The sequence below is a fragment of the Electrophorus electricus genome, chromosome 14 (genome assembly GCF_013358815.1).
Source record: "Electrophorus electricus isolate fEleEle1 chromosome 14, fEleEle1.pri, whole genome shotgun sequence".
Taxonomy (NCBI): Eukaryota; Metazoa; Chordata; class Actinopteri; order Gymnotiformes; family Gymnotidae; genus Electrophorus; species Electrophorus electricus.
This window is the reverse complement of record NC_049548.1, coordinates 8,959,085-8,974,585: the sequence shown is the minus strand read 5'-3', so window position 1 is coordinate 8,974,585 and position 15,501 is coordinate 8,959,085. Positions and strand designations below refer to the sequence as shown.

Genomic DNA, 15,501 nt, shown 5'->3' with positions numbered 1-15,501 from the left:
ATTGGTTCGCGCGTTTGACACTGTCAGAGTGTGGCCAACTGCGTGCGCGTGTTTCTGCACGAGCAGTAAGCCCAGCACGTTTAGCGAGCGATTTATTTTGATTTTCAGGCGGAAGGTGGGTCGTCTTTGATTTAGGTTAAGAAAGTCGTTTCGCCCGAATAGTCGTGTTTAAGAGGTAATCTATAATGTTCAGTATCTTCAAATATTTTTAATCGCATTTGCTAGCTGGAGTATTTCATGAATCGCTGTAGTGTCAAGGTGACTAGTTTTTAGCTAACCTTCCAACAGGCTACATGTGGTTGGAGATGGAGCTTGTCGGCCGTAGCGCTAACGCTAGCCTAGCTAACTGATTTAGCTCACCCTGATATGCGCACTTCTAGCAGAAGCTACGTACCTAGCCAGCTAGTTAACAAGGGCACCCTGGAAAGACGAGGGTTCTGTTTGACGAGGCTCTCTTATGTGCAACGTACGAACTGTCACAGTCGTTCTTTCTGTTTGATCTTATTCAATTTGTTTTACTTTTGTGGAAGTCCACAACTGTCCGTTGACCGTTAACTTGTTAATAACCAGCAAATGACGGCTGTATCTAAATGTGGTTTGGAGAAAGTTTTCTAGCGTTAGCTACTCTAGTTACCAAGATGTATAACCTATAGCTAAAATACAAAAAGCTAGTCAGTTATCCTTTGTAAATGCAGATTAGGCGTCTCGTTTTAATAGGTTGCATATAAATTCAGTTTGGTTAGGTTTGTCGTCAACTGATGGAGCCGTTATCTGTCTAGAGATAGCTGACTAGCTAACGACTTGTAAGAACACGCTGGCATAGAAATTCAGTTTGGTTAGGTTTGTCGTCAACTGATGGAGCCGTTATCTGTCTAGAGATAGCTGACTAGCTAACGACTTGTAAGAACAGACGCTGGCATAGAAATTCAGTTTGGTTAGGTTTGTCGTCAACTGATGGAGCCGTTATCTGTCTAGAGATAGCTGACTAGCTAACGACTTGTAAGAACAGACGCTGGCATACTGTCAGCATCTTGCACTGCAGGGACTCATAAGTTCTGCCGTAGCCACAAACCAGTGCATAAGTGTCTGAGGACTGATTTACTGGTATTACTCGTGTTCATGTTTTGTTGCTATACATGCGATGCTAATTTATTGCTCTCTACCATTTGATCACTGTATAAGTGTGTTCTAGCTATATTTCACCCTTTTTTTGTTCCCGTGAAAGTCAGCAAAGGTTTGAGAGGAATGCTGGGGTTTCTAAGTCGTTGCTGTGCGATTGTGAGCTATTGCAGTTGAGCCATGTTCTTACTGAGAACCATTTTGCATGAAGGGAGTCCTACTTCGTGTCCCATATCCCATTATACTCTAGTGGGGTACAATAGACCTAAAATGTAAGGCATATGTAACACATTATCCCCTTTTAGATTTGGTAGAAGCTGTATGGGAAAGGAAGTGTTTGATTATTCAGTCATTATTCAGTAGAGATGCCAAGCCCTCTAAACTGCATATCTTAAGATAGTAATTTTAAGTAGCTAATCTAATATCACAGCCTTTCTTTGTTTATTATGTGTGGAGTTGTTGTGTGCAGGTGGGGTACGACCCTGGGTACCTCATAGCTGATGGCAGTGGTACGGGAGGGGCCCTGGAGGAGTCTGTGGTCAGGGAAGAAGGTGGTGCTGGCAGCAGGCCTCTCTATAGGAGCCACAGTGGGCTACATCATTTACTGCCACATAAAGAGCAAGAGTGGTGAGCGACGTTTTACTGGAACGAGTGCAGTCACTGCAATTGGGACTTGAGTTCTGTTTTGTTCTGCTTATGTATTCAGCTTCAGTGACTATATAACTACTGATGTTTTACAGGTCAGCCAGTCCCACATTATTTGATTTGAATTGTAATATTGCCATCCAATAATTTTGTGGGTGTTTGTTTTTCACTTCGTAGCACAATGCCAAAGGGCAGAGCAGTCCAGACTTTCTATGCCCCTTGATGTCTACAGATCTATTGCAAGACACCAGAGCACCTTTCTGGACATAGTAAGTGTCTGTCTTCCCTACTCTCCTTCCTTCAGACGACCTTTATTTTTAAGCTGCCTTTTTATGTAGTCTTTATAAATCTTTTTAAATAGTCTTTCATTTTGGGCCCCATGTTGGTGTAATGGAAAACTACTGGCCAACATACCATCCTTATCCTTTCCAGGTGAACCAGAAGTCTGGGGCTCAGGTGAACGTGCTGGGAAACGAGGAGGAACAGAGCTCCATGTGCTTCTTGCTGCAGGGCACAGCAGAGCAGCTGCTCTTGGCCAAGTGCTCCCTGGAGAAGCTGGCTTCCGACTGTGAGCTCATCACTCATATACTTGAGGTGCCTCACACGGCCTTTGGTAGAATCATAGGTAGTATACTAAACCTACCTTTCTTTTTCATTTTTTTTCTTTTGTTAACCTGAAAGTACCACAATGGGTTATTTGTGGCATTAGCCGGTTTTGTAAGTTTCATTGTCATTTTTCTCCTTCTTCCTTTTATTTAGACTTTTTTTTTTTTTTACATCGTTAGAATAAGGTAATGAGAGATGTTTTGGTGTAACAGGTCGTGGGGCTGAGACTCTAAAGTTAATTAACCGGACATCAGGAGCACGAGTGACCTGTCCACGGGACCGTGGCTGCAGCCAGCAGGAGAAAGGCAAGGTCACAATCATGGGAACACGGCAGGAAGTACAGCGTGCTAAGGTGAGGGACCTTTTTTTATTTTTCAAAAAATGGTTTTATATAAGTAAAAGTTTAAATATAGCAAAAGAGTCCTAGCAAATGGAAGTTAAAACCAATAGTGGTGTGGTGTTCATATTTCTTTGGTGTCATTAATGGTAAAACACTGTTACTTTACCAAGAGTAAACATTTTGAGAGAGGATGGTTTGTCCTGTTCTGCATTGATTAGGAGATGATCATGGAGAAAGTGCTGGAGAATGAAACTGTGCGGAAGCGGATAAGCCAGTCATCTGCTCTGCGCCAGAAAAGGAAACCCCCAGTACCTGAGCCACTCCACAAAGTTCAGGGCCATGAAGCAGACATCTTAAATGGAGAGAGCCTACTCTCACCACTGACTGAAGCAAGCCTAATTCATACCAGTGAATCCCACTGGTTTGTCAGCAGTGGTGACCACACTGCAGAAAATTCCCTTAAATCGGATGAGGAGGAGATTCCATCACCAGCTTCACTGTTGGAGGTCTCAAAATTTGAGAGTAAGCACACAGCACCATGTGTTTTAATAGGAAGTCTCCTAGCTCATCACAGAATCAGCAATAGTAATTTTTCTGGATGATATTAAGGGATTGTGGATTATTAGCTAATGAGTCTAAATCATGTTAAGAGACGCAAAAAGATGTTTTGTTTTAGTGAAAGTCTTAAAGTTCAGCAACATGACTTTAGGGTGTGGTTGGAACATCTTGCCTGAGTTAAGGTTCCTCTGCTTGCTCTGGCCAGTCCCTAGTCCAGACCTGAGCTTCCAACCTGGTGAGCATTTGGAGGTGTATGTGTCTGCTTCCGAGCACCCACAACACTTTTGGATCCAGATCATAGGCGTTCGATCCCTTCAGCTAGACAAGCTGACCGCTGAGATGAGTCGTTTCTACAACGGAGACATTTTACACGTGAGTTGTTCATCTCTCTTATGGATTACCTACAACAGCCTGTCTGAAGAGACATGTTTAATGGAGAGAGTTTTTCTCTTTCTGCCCAGGAGCACAAAGTGGAGGCGATAGTTGTGGGTGACATTCTGGCGGCTCCTTATCGAGACCATGGGACATGGAACCGGGCCCGAGTACTGGGGGTACTGGGTTCTGGCCTTGTCGACATCTACTATGTGGATTTTGGGGATAATGCAGAGCTGCCACGAGATCAGCTACGCAGCATGAGGTCAGACAAAGGAAAGTTCCATCACCTGTTGCTGGTGCTGAAGTTTATCAGCACATGGTGCTGAAATGCACAGGAACATGCCTGTTCCAATATTAATTGTTTTGAAATAGGTGTATTTATATTAATTTGTGTTCTTGTGCTCTATTAGAAGTGATTTCTTAAGCTTGCCCTTCCAAGCCATTGAGTGCAGTCTGGCAGGAGTTCTTCCTGCAGGTGAGCACTCATGGTTTAATGTTCATAGATTAAACTGTGAACACACAACTTCATTTATAAAATTGAAAAGAAATCTTTATTTTTGAAATTTCTGAACATTATTGTCTGTCGTGGCAGGGGAGACCTGGACAGAAGAAGCTCTGGATGACTTTGAGCGAATGACGTACTGTGCAGAGTGGAAACCTTTACTGGCCAAACTATGCAGTTACTCTCACTCAGAGCTGTCTTCTTGGCCTCTGGTGAAACTATATGATAACAGCGAAGGGAAGGTGGGTGCTCCAGGCCACCTGAGCTTTTCACTTCCTTAACAACCATACTCTTTCTAATCAGACTAGTGTGGAGGCTTCTGTTCATATTCTTGTTCCCTGCTCTACACCGTCCCCAATAGAGATGTGCTAATTTTGCGAAACAGATCTATGCATTTAAGTGCCAGTATATTAATGCCATTTAAAAATCGTAACGTGTGCTTTTGACTTACAAAATAGTTGTAAAATACTGTTATATGAACCAGAAGGTGGATGTCTGTGTGTAAGGTTGTGGACCTAGGGGAAGAGTTGATTAGGTTGGGCCATGCTATGAGCTGTCAGGATGAGGGCGGTGGACTTAGAGAAGGGGATGAGGCCCGATCCCTGCAAAAGATGTTGGTAAGAGAGAAGTCTATGCTTACAAACATAGATTTTTGAGTGCCCTTGCTTCCCTCCACTAAAAAGATATAACTTTTGCATATTCCAGTTGTCCTAGTGGCATCTAAGAGTGGAACTAAAGGGTCTGTCTTTTTACCTGTCTACAGGATGACATGACTGGGGTGACTTCAGAGCTCAGCCTGTCCTGTATAAGCTTGTCAGGTAAGTTCTAGAACAGCCAAAGTTTTTAGTCCAGGACTTGAATATCTACAGGGATTTAGGTAGGTTTCCTCAGCCAGTGTACTATCTTGGTCTTGGGTTACAGTTACTGTTAGTGCTGTTACAGTTAAAGCTGGCAAGTTGTCTACAGCCATTAGCGTCTCATCATTTACTGAGGACTCTCACCTGCTCCTCTGTATAAAAACCAACAATTTAGATAACGTGTGTTAAGGTTCTGCATTGACCTGGGAGAGGGAGCAGCTGGCATGGTCTCAGAGCTGCCCCAGCTCGGTGGAGTTTGAGCGGGCCGATGTGGAGCAGAACGCCTCTGGCAGCCTCGTGCCCTCGTCGTCCTTACTGATGCACTCAACGCCCTCTCTGAGTTTCAGCGAGCTCGTCAGCCATGTCATCGGGTCCTCCAGCTCAGCAGCTTCGCCACTGGATCAGAGTGTCTTCACTCCTCAGAGCCCTGCGACCTCTTTCGGTCTGCTGTCCGGAACGGGAGGAAGGCCCGAGCGAGATCTTTGCTTACCCGCCAGCATCCCTTCGCTGTTGTTGTTGTGGTCGTCGTCGTCCTCCTCCTCCTCCTCCTCCATAGATGCAGTGAGGGCTGCACTGGATTTCGTTACTCTCAGTGACGATGTGTTCCTGGGGTCAGGTGGTGGCAGCAGCAGTGCAGCGACTTCGTCCTCGCAGCTGGTCGAGTCTGAGTCGTCCCACAGCAGAAGTGAGCAGAGCAGCATAAGAGGCATCTGGTATTACCTCTCATCCTCTAGGGACTCCACAGAGACATCGATCAACACCACCATGCCAGCGTCATCCAGCGTGTCGTCGTCTGCCTGTCCGTCGTCATCCTCCTGTCTGCCAGAGTCTGAGGACGTGACCCCTGCAACCTCTTCCTCCTTAATTTGTCTGAGCTCTGATCTCTCAGACAGCGCTGACAGCTCCAGCATGACTGGGGTACGTTCGCCTCAAGCATCTGGACCAGGCCGGACATCGCAAAAGATATGATGGCAGCATTATTCATGTGATTAACTGGAGTGATTGCAGCAGTAGTGGGAGTGTCCTAATTTATACTGGTCATGTGAAAAAGCAGCAGTTTCTGACTGAATTTGCCAATGAAATGGTGTAGTTTCAAAAAGAAAACTTGAGGGAGGAGGAGGAATGTGAAGAGGCTCTGCTGATTGTGGAAGCTGACAATGCAGTGGGCATCAGAGGAGACTCAACAGTAAGAGGTGCAGCTGGTTTGCAGTAATGGTACTGCTGCTAGGCCCTCACTGGAGTGCAGAGTGACTGATTTTTCAAAAAAGGTTTGAAAAATTCACACTGTCTGGAAGAGGTGGTGAAGAGGTGCTTCTCTCACAAGGGCGTACTTATAAATGTCACAGATTTATATTTTAAGGAATGTACCCCTTTTAGGGGTATATTGCACAGACTGTTCCATAAACACATGAAGTGTGCAGTATATATTTTGAATCACTGAGCACAGAGTAACACGGGCTTAAGACCATTAGTGAAGGAGGCATTTATTTATTTACTTACTTACTTACTCATTTCTTCATCTAAAACAGGTCCTCAAACTGTGGCCCACCCCTTTATTTAGCAGTATTGTATGTATACCAGATAACAACACTGTTAATAATAGTAATAATAGTAAAACAAAAAAATTCATTCCTTACAGATTCCGTGGAATCTCTTCACTGACTTGCTTAAAAAGCAGACACTTAAAGCATTGTCAACCAAACTGCTTAGTTTTGATTTGTGAACAACCTTTTAAAGCTTTAAGGCATTTGTAAACTTTATTTTGGCTGTAACTCCAACTAAAGCAGTACTCCCGACATTTGCCTAACCTTTATTTTGATTTATTTTTTCTTTTTTTTAGGTGTCTGCACAATCACTCTGTTAAACAACATATCTAAAATTGTTAGAGTAGATCCAACAATAGTCCAGCCCACTGAAAGAGTGAAGAGCCCTTTTGGTTGGTTAAAACATTTGAGGTCCTGTGTTTTTAAAATAATGTGCTTTTATAGATTAAAGCCAGTGAAGACAATCTGATGTCTATCCAGTATTGATTTGGTTATTCTTTCTCCTCTTGTAGAAGTTGCCTCCATATCTGGAAGTGTGGATGATGTTCTTGAAGAAGAATTTAACTGAGAAAAGACCAAAGAAAAGTATGCCTTCATATTCGTAAGGAAATCTTTGCTCATATAGCCAATGCAATTTTACATTTATTTAATGACAAAGCACTTTTGTAAGTCACTCTGGATAAGAACGTCTGCTAAATGCCATAAATGTAAATTTAGTGTCTAATCAACATATGCTATTTGGGCTAAAGTCTTAGAGAGGTCAATAAAATGAAGATTAACATGTATTAGTTTGTGTTAAACTACACTGCTTTCTTTAATGTCTTTTTGTTATCCCAGAGAGCACCTGTGATCACCCAGCTGGCACTGAAACTCATGCTTCCTTGCAAGCGGGAGCCTTAACTTGACTATGCTATGTATTCTGTGTAAATCTATTTATTTATTTATTTGTTTTTGTTTGTTTGTTTTTGGCCATTTAAATTGCCAGCACTAGAGTTTTTAGCTTTTGTCAGCCCATACTTGCCTTGCACCAAGCTGCTTATGAACAGTGAATTGATGATCAGATGTGGAGTAGTGCTCAGGGAATATAGAAAGACACTCAGAATTATAAAGGTTGTGCAATTGGGTGATGTCGTCATAAATTGAGTTGAAGGAATGGTTCTGTTTTAGTACTCTTTGTACTTTTATTGTAACATTGTTTTGTTTGTTTATTTTGTGTATTTCAGGGTTTGTCCTCTCAAACAAATAATATAAAGAAAACAACAAATTAAACATTATTGCTCTTATATTTTCATTTTCTTCCATGCCTTTTTATTGCATTTTTTAGATTGTTAAAATGCCATTAAAAAATAACTGTATGGAGGACAGGATCTTACAGCTTCTGTTTTAGTATGTTGAATAGGTAGATACAACTTAAACAGCAGGGTACCAAATTAAATTTGTCATATTGAACAGGGCAGGAAGAGGGAAAACGCTGGAACAGGAAATACAGCTCCTTCAATATTACCTAAAGGTAATCTAGGACACCCGTAGGCAAAATGTAAAAAAACAAAAACGGATGAATGTGAAGAATTGGCACACGACCCTTCGTATCAGTAGGTTTGCCTGCTACCTCAGTGAAATGAGTAGCGATATGGATTTACAAAACTAGCGTAGCCCATTGTTTTTAATGGCCATGTGGAAAACAGCCATTTCCATCTCTCCAATGAAATGGATCGGTGTCATACAGAAAGCTGAAGGGAAGGAGGAAATAAGATGAAGCTTCAAAAGCACGGAAGACAGCATGATCAGAGAGGAGGTGTATGCAAAGTTTACGTTCTGCTCGCAACACCCATTTGCAGCAGGAGCGATTGCTTGTCCTAGTTTTGTTATACGGTGATGACTCCTTCCCTCCAGCACCAATCAGACGCGAACAGACGCGCATGCGCTTTTAATCAATGACAATTGTTGATAATCAACTAGAGTTATTTTTTGCATTTCGTGAAATATAATACGCAAGCCCCTGGCTTTGGGGTCTTGGACTATAGTGTAATAGCATTAGGTTACGATCTTACATGAAGGGCTAATGGAGGAAGCAAGAGATTTGGTAAGAGGATTTGTAGTTGCTTGCTTCCTTGTTTCGGTTGTAAAAGAGCCTCAGCTAGCTTGTTAGCTGACTACATACAGTCCTCTTTGTTTTGGTTGTCAGTCTCAGAGCTAGCCCGCTAACTTTACGCACAAGCTGGCGCTCTCTTATACCTAAAATCGGCTGTTTAGATTAACTAGTACTTTGAAGTTTTTTGCGCACAGACACTCTTACAATAGTTATTTTTTCATCTGAGTCTTTATTTTGTGTTTTCTGGGGCACAGAATAATCCAGAGGCCCTTTCTATAGCAGTCAGCTAAGTCGCCAGTTTCTTACACTGATAGCGAGCTGTTTGGCTGTGATCCAGCAGTGTTAACAGCTAACATAGCTGATTAGTTATTGTTGTGGTAACCTGTTGAATAAATTGGAGCCGCAGCGTAATTCGGATATTCAGATTGGAATAAAGTCAGATTTTCAGGCCACGGTTAGCTTAATATAATATTCAGCTAGCAAGCTAGTCGCTGCACATTTCATTGGCTATGCTGAAGGGGTGTATCTTGCAGATGAGCCTCATCACAACTTGGCAACCTCCAAACATTATTGCTGCAAATGCATTCACCAGCACGTTTTTCTCTCATTTTACAATGCTACTTCGTTTAAGTCTGTCTTATAAATTTGTTATTGCACTGAGTATGTTTTTCTGAGCTAGCTGGCTATGCTAGCCAACTTGCCTTATGTTGTAGTTAGTAGCTAGTAGTTAGTAGCGTTTGTACTTTTGAATGCTCATTAAAACAACGAACTAGCTGTGAATTGATCAGATTGTGGTTCTCGTTTTGATGATTCTGTTTACCGATCTTTAAATACGACCACAACGGTTTTTGTGCTTTTACTTTATTAGCTCCAATCCTTTTTTTCTTGCAGGCTGAGCGCAGTTCGCGTTCAGAGCGCAAGAGGAGAGACTCGTTCGGCATTTTTGATGGATATGACAGCAGTGAGGAGTCGAGCAGCAGCTCCAGCTCGGAGGACAGCGAGGATGAAGTGCGCAACATGCCCCCAAGCCTGCCCATCATTAAGAACAACGGCCAAGTTTACACTTACCCAGATGGCAAGGCAGGAATGGGTTAGTGTTTCTGTGTTTGTTTGTTTTTTCCAAATACATACCAGTGGGTTTTTTACCAGCAGTAGCCTATATTCGCATGTGTATTCTTTCTGTTCACCCTTAAAGCAACTTGCGAAATGTGTGGCATGGTTGGGGTACGAGATGCTTTCTACTCAAAAACAAAGAGGTTCTGTAGTGTGTCCTGCTCCAGAAGCTACTCCTCCAATTCTAAAAAAAGCCAGCATACTGGCAAGACTTCAGGTAATCATTATTTGCCTCTGCTTTAAATCACCTAATAAATTCTTATTTTCTACCAAAATAGCATTTTGACCCTGTGATTGTAATAGATGTTGTTTTAGATATAGATGTGGTGTTAGATTTAAATGTTAAAATTATATTTAACAAGTGTACTTCACTTGTGTCCCACAAAGGGTAAACCACCAACAAAAAAGGCAAAGGTCTTACAGAAACAGCCACTAATGGCAAAGTTGGCAGCTTATGCACAGTATCAAGCAAATCAGCAGAACCAAGTTAAATCAAAATCAGGTAAGCTTACTGTGGTGGCAAGTATAAATATGAATTTCACCCCCTCTAACCACTTGCAATATAATGAGAGCCAGAGACACATGCTGCGTTTTAAGCAATAAAGATAACATTTGTTTTTAAGGTATGGGTTTCAAGCATTTGTCATTTCCAATAGTGGTTCCTGTTGAGGAGTTTGACTGGGGCAGGTACATCTGTAGCAATAACCTGGTCGGAGCACCAGTAACCTGTTTCAAGCATGTAAGTAATTATTCACAAACACAAGCAGGATCACAGCTTTGCAATTTGTTTGCTGGTGTTTTTCCCCCCACCCTTAAATGTATACGTTTACTTAGCATGTGCTTTTGGTGTACTCTGTTCTCCAGGTACCATTGTGTACATTCTGGAGTGACGTCACTGAGGGTGTGAGGGTAGAGGTCCTCAATTCTGACACAAACCTCTCTACCAAAGTTTACTGGATAGCAGGGATTGTAAAATTGGCAGGTAAAGCCAAATCTTGATTCTGTGTAGATATATCAAAATAGAAACATTTAATAGTACATATAACTATTGTATATAATATTATATAATAAGTTATATTGGAAATTAAATAATTACATTTCTGAATCCTTTCTCCAGGTTTCAAAGCGCTTCTTCGATATGAGGGATTTGATAATGACTCGAGTCATGACTTCTGGTGTAATCTGTGTGTCCCTGAAATACATCCTGTTGGATGGTGTGCCTCAAATGGAAAACCCCTGGTACCTCCGAAATGTAAGTAGTCAGCAGTGCAGTGTAGGCAGTTGATGGCCAAGATGAACTCAGTGGCAGAGAAGTGATGTGACGTTTGTTCATTTTCTCATGTGTAGCAATCCAACACAAGTGCTCTAACTGGAAGGCATTTCTTGTGAAGCGACTAACTGGAGCCAAAACTCTCCCATCTGATTTTTCTGTAAAGGTAGGGGTGCTCATTCATGATCTTGCGTAGTGTAAGAAAGCTGAAGGCAGCCACACTACCCAGGACTCGAACCCAGGTGTGACAGGAGGTAAACGTGAGCTCTGACCACTGGACCAAAGAGCCAGCTCCCTGGCTTAGCAGCCAGAGCACCCAATTAATTGACGGTCTCCATCACACCATCCTCCCCTTCGGAGAGTGACGGTCCCCATCACACAGTAAAACCATATTTCAAATAGTTTGTAAGAATGAGAAACACCCTTGTTCTTTAGTAGCATCGTGCTTCAGCAACAATCACACTTGAGCAGTCCAAACCCTCAAAGGGATAAACCTATGTTAATTAGATGCCCATATCAGCAGGGGCTTTCACTCCAACAGAAATAAATTACTGTCTTTGGCTCCCCTATGCCATAGTGGACTTGTGCCATTGGCAGGAACAGTTGTAAGTGAATGCCATTCTCCCTGTTTGTTTGGCAGGTGCACGAGAGCACACAATACCCGTTTAAGAAACTAATGCGTGTGGAGGTGGTGGATAAAACGCACTTGTGCCGAACGCGTGTGGCTCTGGTCGAGCAGGTGATTGGGGGCCGTTTGCGTCTGGTCTACGAGGAGAGCCAGGATGGCACAGATGACTTCTGGTGTCACATGTACAGCCCACTCATCCATTCCATTGGCTGGTCAAGGAGTATTGGACACCGCTTCAAAAGATCTGGTCAGTTTAGGATGATGTTCATCTGAATTGTTCAAACAGATGGAATGATTCATTGATTTATGAAAACTGATGAATAGAGTCCCTTCTATAGATGTGTCAAAGAAAATTGAGGGCCTTACCGATGCTCCTTCCCAGTTATTTTTGAAGGTAATTTTTTCATCATCTTCATATACATGGAGTCCTTCCTAGTTTACTAATAGATAGCTATCAGTTCTTCATCTGTCTCTTCTTGATGTGTAGGTGAAGGATGTAGACCAAAGTGGCGATTGGTTCAAAGACAACATGAAGCTAGAGGCAATAGACCCTCTCAACCTCTCAGCTATATGTGTCGCTACTGTAAGAAAGGTAATGGCCATACAGTCTGAGTGAATTTATGAAAGAATTATGGAATATAATGTAAATGGAACTCCACCTCCGCCATTGGATTCCTAGTACTGACTTGCTGTCCTCATCGTAGGTGTTAGCAGATGGGTACCTCATGATTGGGATTGATGGCTCAGAGGCAGCAGATGGCTCTGATTGGTTCTGCTACCACTCCACCTCTCCCTCCATCTTCCCTGCAGGCTTCTGTGAAATCAACAGTATCGAGCTCACACCCCCAAGAGGTTATAAGCATTGTATTCTAGATATTCACACTTCTCTGTCAAAGTTGATCTGACCAAGTCATTTGAACTGTGAATGTTGATCTCATTCACAGGGTACTCTAAACTGCCATTCAAATGGTTTGACTACCTCAGAGAAACCGGGTCAAGAGCAGCCCCTGTGAAACTCTTTAACAAAGTAAGTTCCTGTGAAAAAGACAAAGAAAACAGATCATCTTATCACATAATCTGAATTGCCATGAGTGTATATCTGGAACCCGGGTGCTTTTAGATGAAGCACTTTAGAATGACGACTTCAGCCTTTTTTTTTTTCCTGGTCTACCCTTTTTGTCGATCTCTGCCCGCACTGTCTGGCCCTCACACATAAGCTGTTAACGCGTGTGCTCCGCAGGACGTCCCCAACCATGGCTTCCGCGAGGGGATGAAGCTGGAGGCGGTAGACCTGATGGAGCCGCGTCTGGTTTGCGTGGCCACCATCACTAGGATCGTCCACCGGCTCCTCCGCATCCACTTTGACGGCTGGGAGGACGAGTACGACCAGTGGGTGGACTGCGAGTCCCCAGACCTCTACCCAGTGGGCTGGTGTCAGCTCACTGGTTACCAGCTCCAGCCTCCCGCAGCACAGGGTAAGGGAGAGACCCAGAACAGCACCAGGGCATCCGAAGACCTGTAGGCCATACATACTGCAGTACAGATTCAAGAAACAAATGTAGGACTTTAAGCATCCGATTTTAGTTCACACACAAGCATTATTATTTTTATTTTTTTTAACTTTATCAGATCACTTTATGCGTTTTCATATCATGGTGCAAACAATTAGGTTTTAAGCAGTGAAATAACAATATTGTGTGTGTGTTTGTGTGTGCCATTATGTATCTCTATTTCATTCTGTTTTTATTTTCTTCAAAGAGTCAATGATAGCGCCTTATAATTTTCCTCTTCAGCCACAAGAGAAGCACCTCTGAATGTGACAAAGCAGAAGAAGAAAGCTCCACAGTACAAAGGGCAGAAGAAAAGTAAGGCACTTCTTCATGTGCATCAACCTGCCTGTCTACTTCCCCCTTGCGGGGCTGACCACTTCCTTTGGTGCAGCGCTCACCCTTCAGGGCACTCTCCCTCCCACTCTGGGCTTGTTTGACTCTAATTCAGTGGCTCATTTGAATGCTGGCTGCTTGCAGTGGTGGCCTTGCTTATTAGCGGGGTGGCAGTCCCTTTGTGGGTGAAAGGTTCTAAGTGCAGATCTTGGGAGGCAGGGCATGATCATCACTCAGTGGATAAGGGACTCTGGTTGTCTGTTAACGATGGTGTGCAGAAACCAGGATCAAACTTGGTAAAAGAGCACCTCCCCAGTAGGTAAGGAAGGCGGTTGTGAGGAGTGGAACTCATGCATGGCTCATGCAGTAACTTGGGTAACCCCAGTCTGGCTTGGTGTTTAGAGAGGAAGATTCCAGTTGGGAGGAGGCCGGTCGGGTTTGGTGGGTCTCTGAGGAGGAGCAGTTTCTCAGGCGATGAAGAGCAGACTCCGCCCCATTACCTGCTCCACCCGTCTGGGTCCAGGCGACCTCCCGCCTCAGGGGTGGAGCGTGATCGCTCTCTCAACTCAGGTAACTTCACTCTCTATCCCTCATGGCCAGGGGCAGGTGGAATACCAGGACACACAGTCGAAAGAGAATTGGCACAGTTCTAACATTGTGGTTGCTTATACAGCGCGGACAGCATGTGACATTAAAGAGGGCTTTATATATGATGGAGTAGGGTTTTCTACTAAATGGTGAACTTCTTTTTTTTTTTTTTGGTCTTTTTAAAAATACTCTGAGGCTATTTTGAGAAAATAGTGTGTGATTTGATCTATGTTTTGTGATGGAGAAGGGTATTGCATCACAGCTTGTCATGGTCAGGTAAAGATCCAAACCCCGGCCAGTGAGTGTCTGCCATTCAGCAGTAAAAATTCTAGGGTGCATGGGTGCACAACAGTTGTATCTGAAAACTTAAAGGTAGGAAGTTGGATCTTTTTTTTTTTTGTTGTTAAATCTTTTCAGCATGTACACTTTGAATCCAGTGTTTATGCAATGAGGCTTATTGTGTTTATTTTACATACAACTTTAACTACTGCAGCGCTTCTTTGCTAGTAGTTTTTCCTCGGATTTTACTGCCTGCTTTGCCTTTGCGCTTACTTGTCAGACCACCCAAGATGGAAAAAGAATTTTAAGCTTGTGTAGAAATATAAAAAGTGAAGTTGAACTGTCCTCCTCTTGGTCTTCTTTCAGAGGTCCCACTGCAGCTAAAGGAGGAGACTCCGGAGGTGGATGAGTTCACCTTCTCGCAGGGCATGTCGGATCAAGAGAGCAACGGCTCAGGCAGCTACTGCATTAAGCAGGATCCCTGAGCAATGGTGGTCGCCTTGCCCCGGAGGCTTACCTCACTGCCAGCAGCACTGGAAGGTCCCATTCAGAGCGATGCACACAGGACCTGGAAGAACAGGGTGATGGCTTGCTTTCCTCTTCCGTGCCAGCTCTTTTTTTTCTTTTCAGGTAAGAAAAGTCGATGAAAAGACAATTCGGTGACATTTTCACAAGACCGAAGTAACAGGGATTCTCTTTGGAATGGGGACGTTCTTGATTTCCCGTCTTTTGTTTTAGTCAGTTTGCCCGATGGACGACACACTCAGCCCCCCCCCCCCCCCCGCCCCAACCCCCCCAGTGGTCATTGTACTTGAAGTTTTCATAGCTGGTTTTTTTTGGTTTTGTTTTGTTTTGTTTTTCTTCATTATTTCCTGTAACATTTTCATTAACATTTTTAAGACCATGTGTCTCATGCGCTGATTTATTTCAAAACCCTTTTATTTGGATGGTTGTGCATTGTATAAGAGCAGTAAAAGTCTATATTAAAGTATATCCATATATATATTGCATATTATCTATACAGTAGAGTAGTGGAATGAGGGTTCATATATTGGTCATAAATTTTCCTGGTAAGAAGAGGTATAGCCTAATGGAAAACACT

General features: G+C 43.1%; 2 protein-coding genes across 9 annotated transcripts; both read left to right on the top strand.

The window, feature by feature from the left end:
- Window positions 1-38: 38 nt before the first annotated feature.
- Window positions 39-7,798, top strand: tdrkh (tudor and KH domain containing). Of its 8 annotated transcripts, none has more exons than XM_035533728.1 (15): window positions 39-175; window positions 1,589-1,746; window positions 1,942-2,033; window positions 2,197-2,332; window positions 2,583-2,722; window positions 2,929-3,232; window positions 3,474-3,640; window positions 3,730-3,905; window positions 4,054-4,118; window positions 4,236-4,387; window positions 4,652-4,762; window positions 4,909-4,963; window positions 5,193-5,920; window positions 7,059-7,131; window positions 7,384-7,798. In XM_035533728.1, the coding sequence occupies exons 2-15, from the start codon at window positions 1,620-1,622 to the stop codon at window positions 7,449-7,451; spliced, it is 2,394 nt and encodes a 797-aa protein (XP_035389621.1). In that variant the 5' UTR covers window positions 39-175; window positions 1,589-1,619; the 3' UTR covers window positions 7,452-7,798. The 8 variants fall into 8 exon arrangements, with proteins under 8 accessions (XP_035389621.1, XP_035389617.1, XP_035389620.1 ...); XM_035533724.1 differs by having other exon boundaries at window positions 2,197-2,389; XM_035533727.1 differs by having other exon boundaries at window positions 2,197-2,389; window positions 7,059-7,147.
- A 683-nt stretch (window positions 7,799-8,481) lies between these two features.
- mbtd1 (mbt domain containing 1) lies at window positions 8,482-15,166 on the top strand. Its single transcript, XM_027002681.2, is given in 18 exon segments — window positions 8,482-8,629; window positions 9,530-9,728; window positions 9,834-9,937; window positions 9,939-9,968; window positions 10,139-10,253; window positions 10,408-10,490; window positions 10,616-10,733; window positions 10,869-11,003; window positions 11,099-11,187; window positions 11,662-11,896; window positions 11,988-12,043; window positions 12,137-12,241; window positions 12,354-12,501; window positions 12,594-12,676; window positions 12,890-13,124; window positions 13,443-13,514; window positions 13,935-14,102; window positions 14,766-15,166. Coding segments are annotated over 18 exon segments (2,115 nt in total). The 5' UTR covers window positions 8,482-8,608; the 3' UTR covers window positions 14,885-15,166.
- The last annotated feature ends 335 nt before the right edge of the window (window positions 15,167-15,501 follow it).

Coding starts and splice junctions, on each gene's coding strand:
- tdrkh (XM_035533724.1), top strand. CDS start 1,620: ATGGCAGTGGTACGGGAGGGGCCCTGGAGGAGTCTGTGGTCAGGGAAG. Junction 2,723..2,928: donor AGGAAGTACAGCGTGCTAAG/GTGAGGGACCTT, acceptor TGCATTGATTAG/GAGATGATCATGGAGAAAGT. Junction 4,388..4,651: donor ATGATAACAGCGAAGGGAAG/GTGGGTGCTCCA, acceptor TCTGTGTGTAAG/GTTGTGGACCTAGGGGAAGA.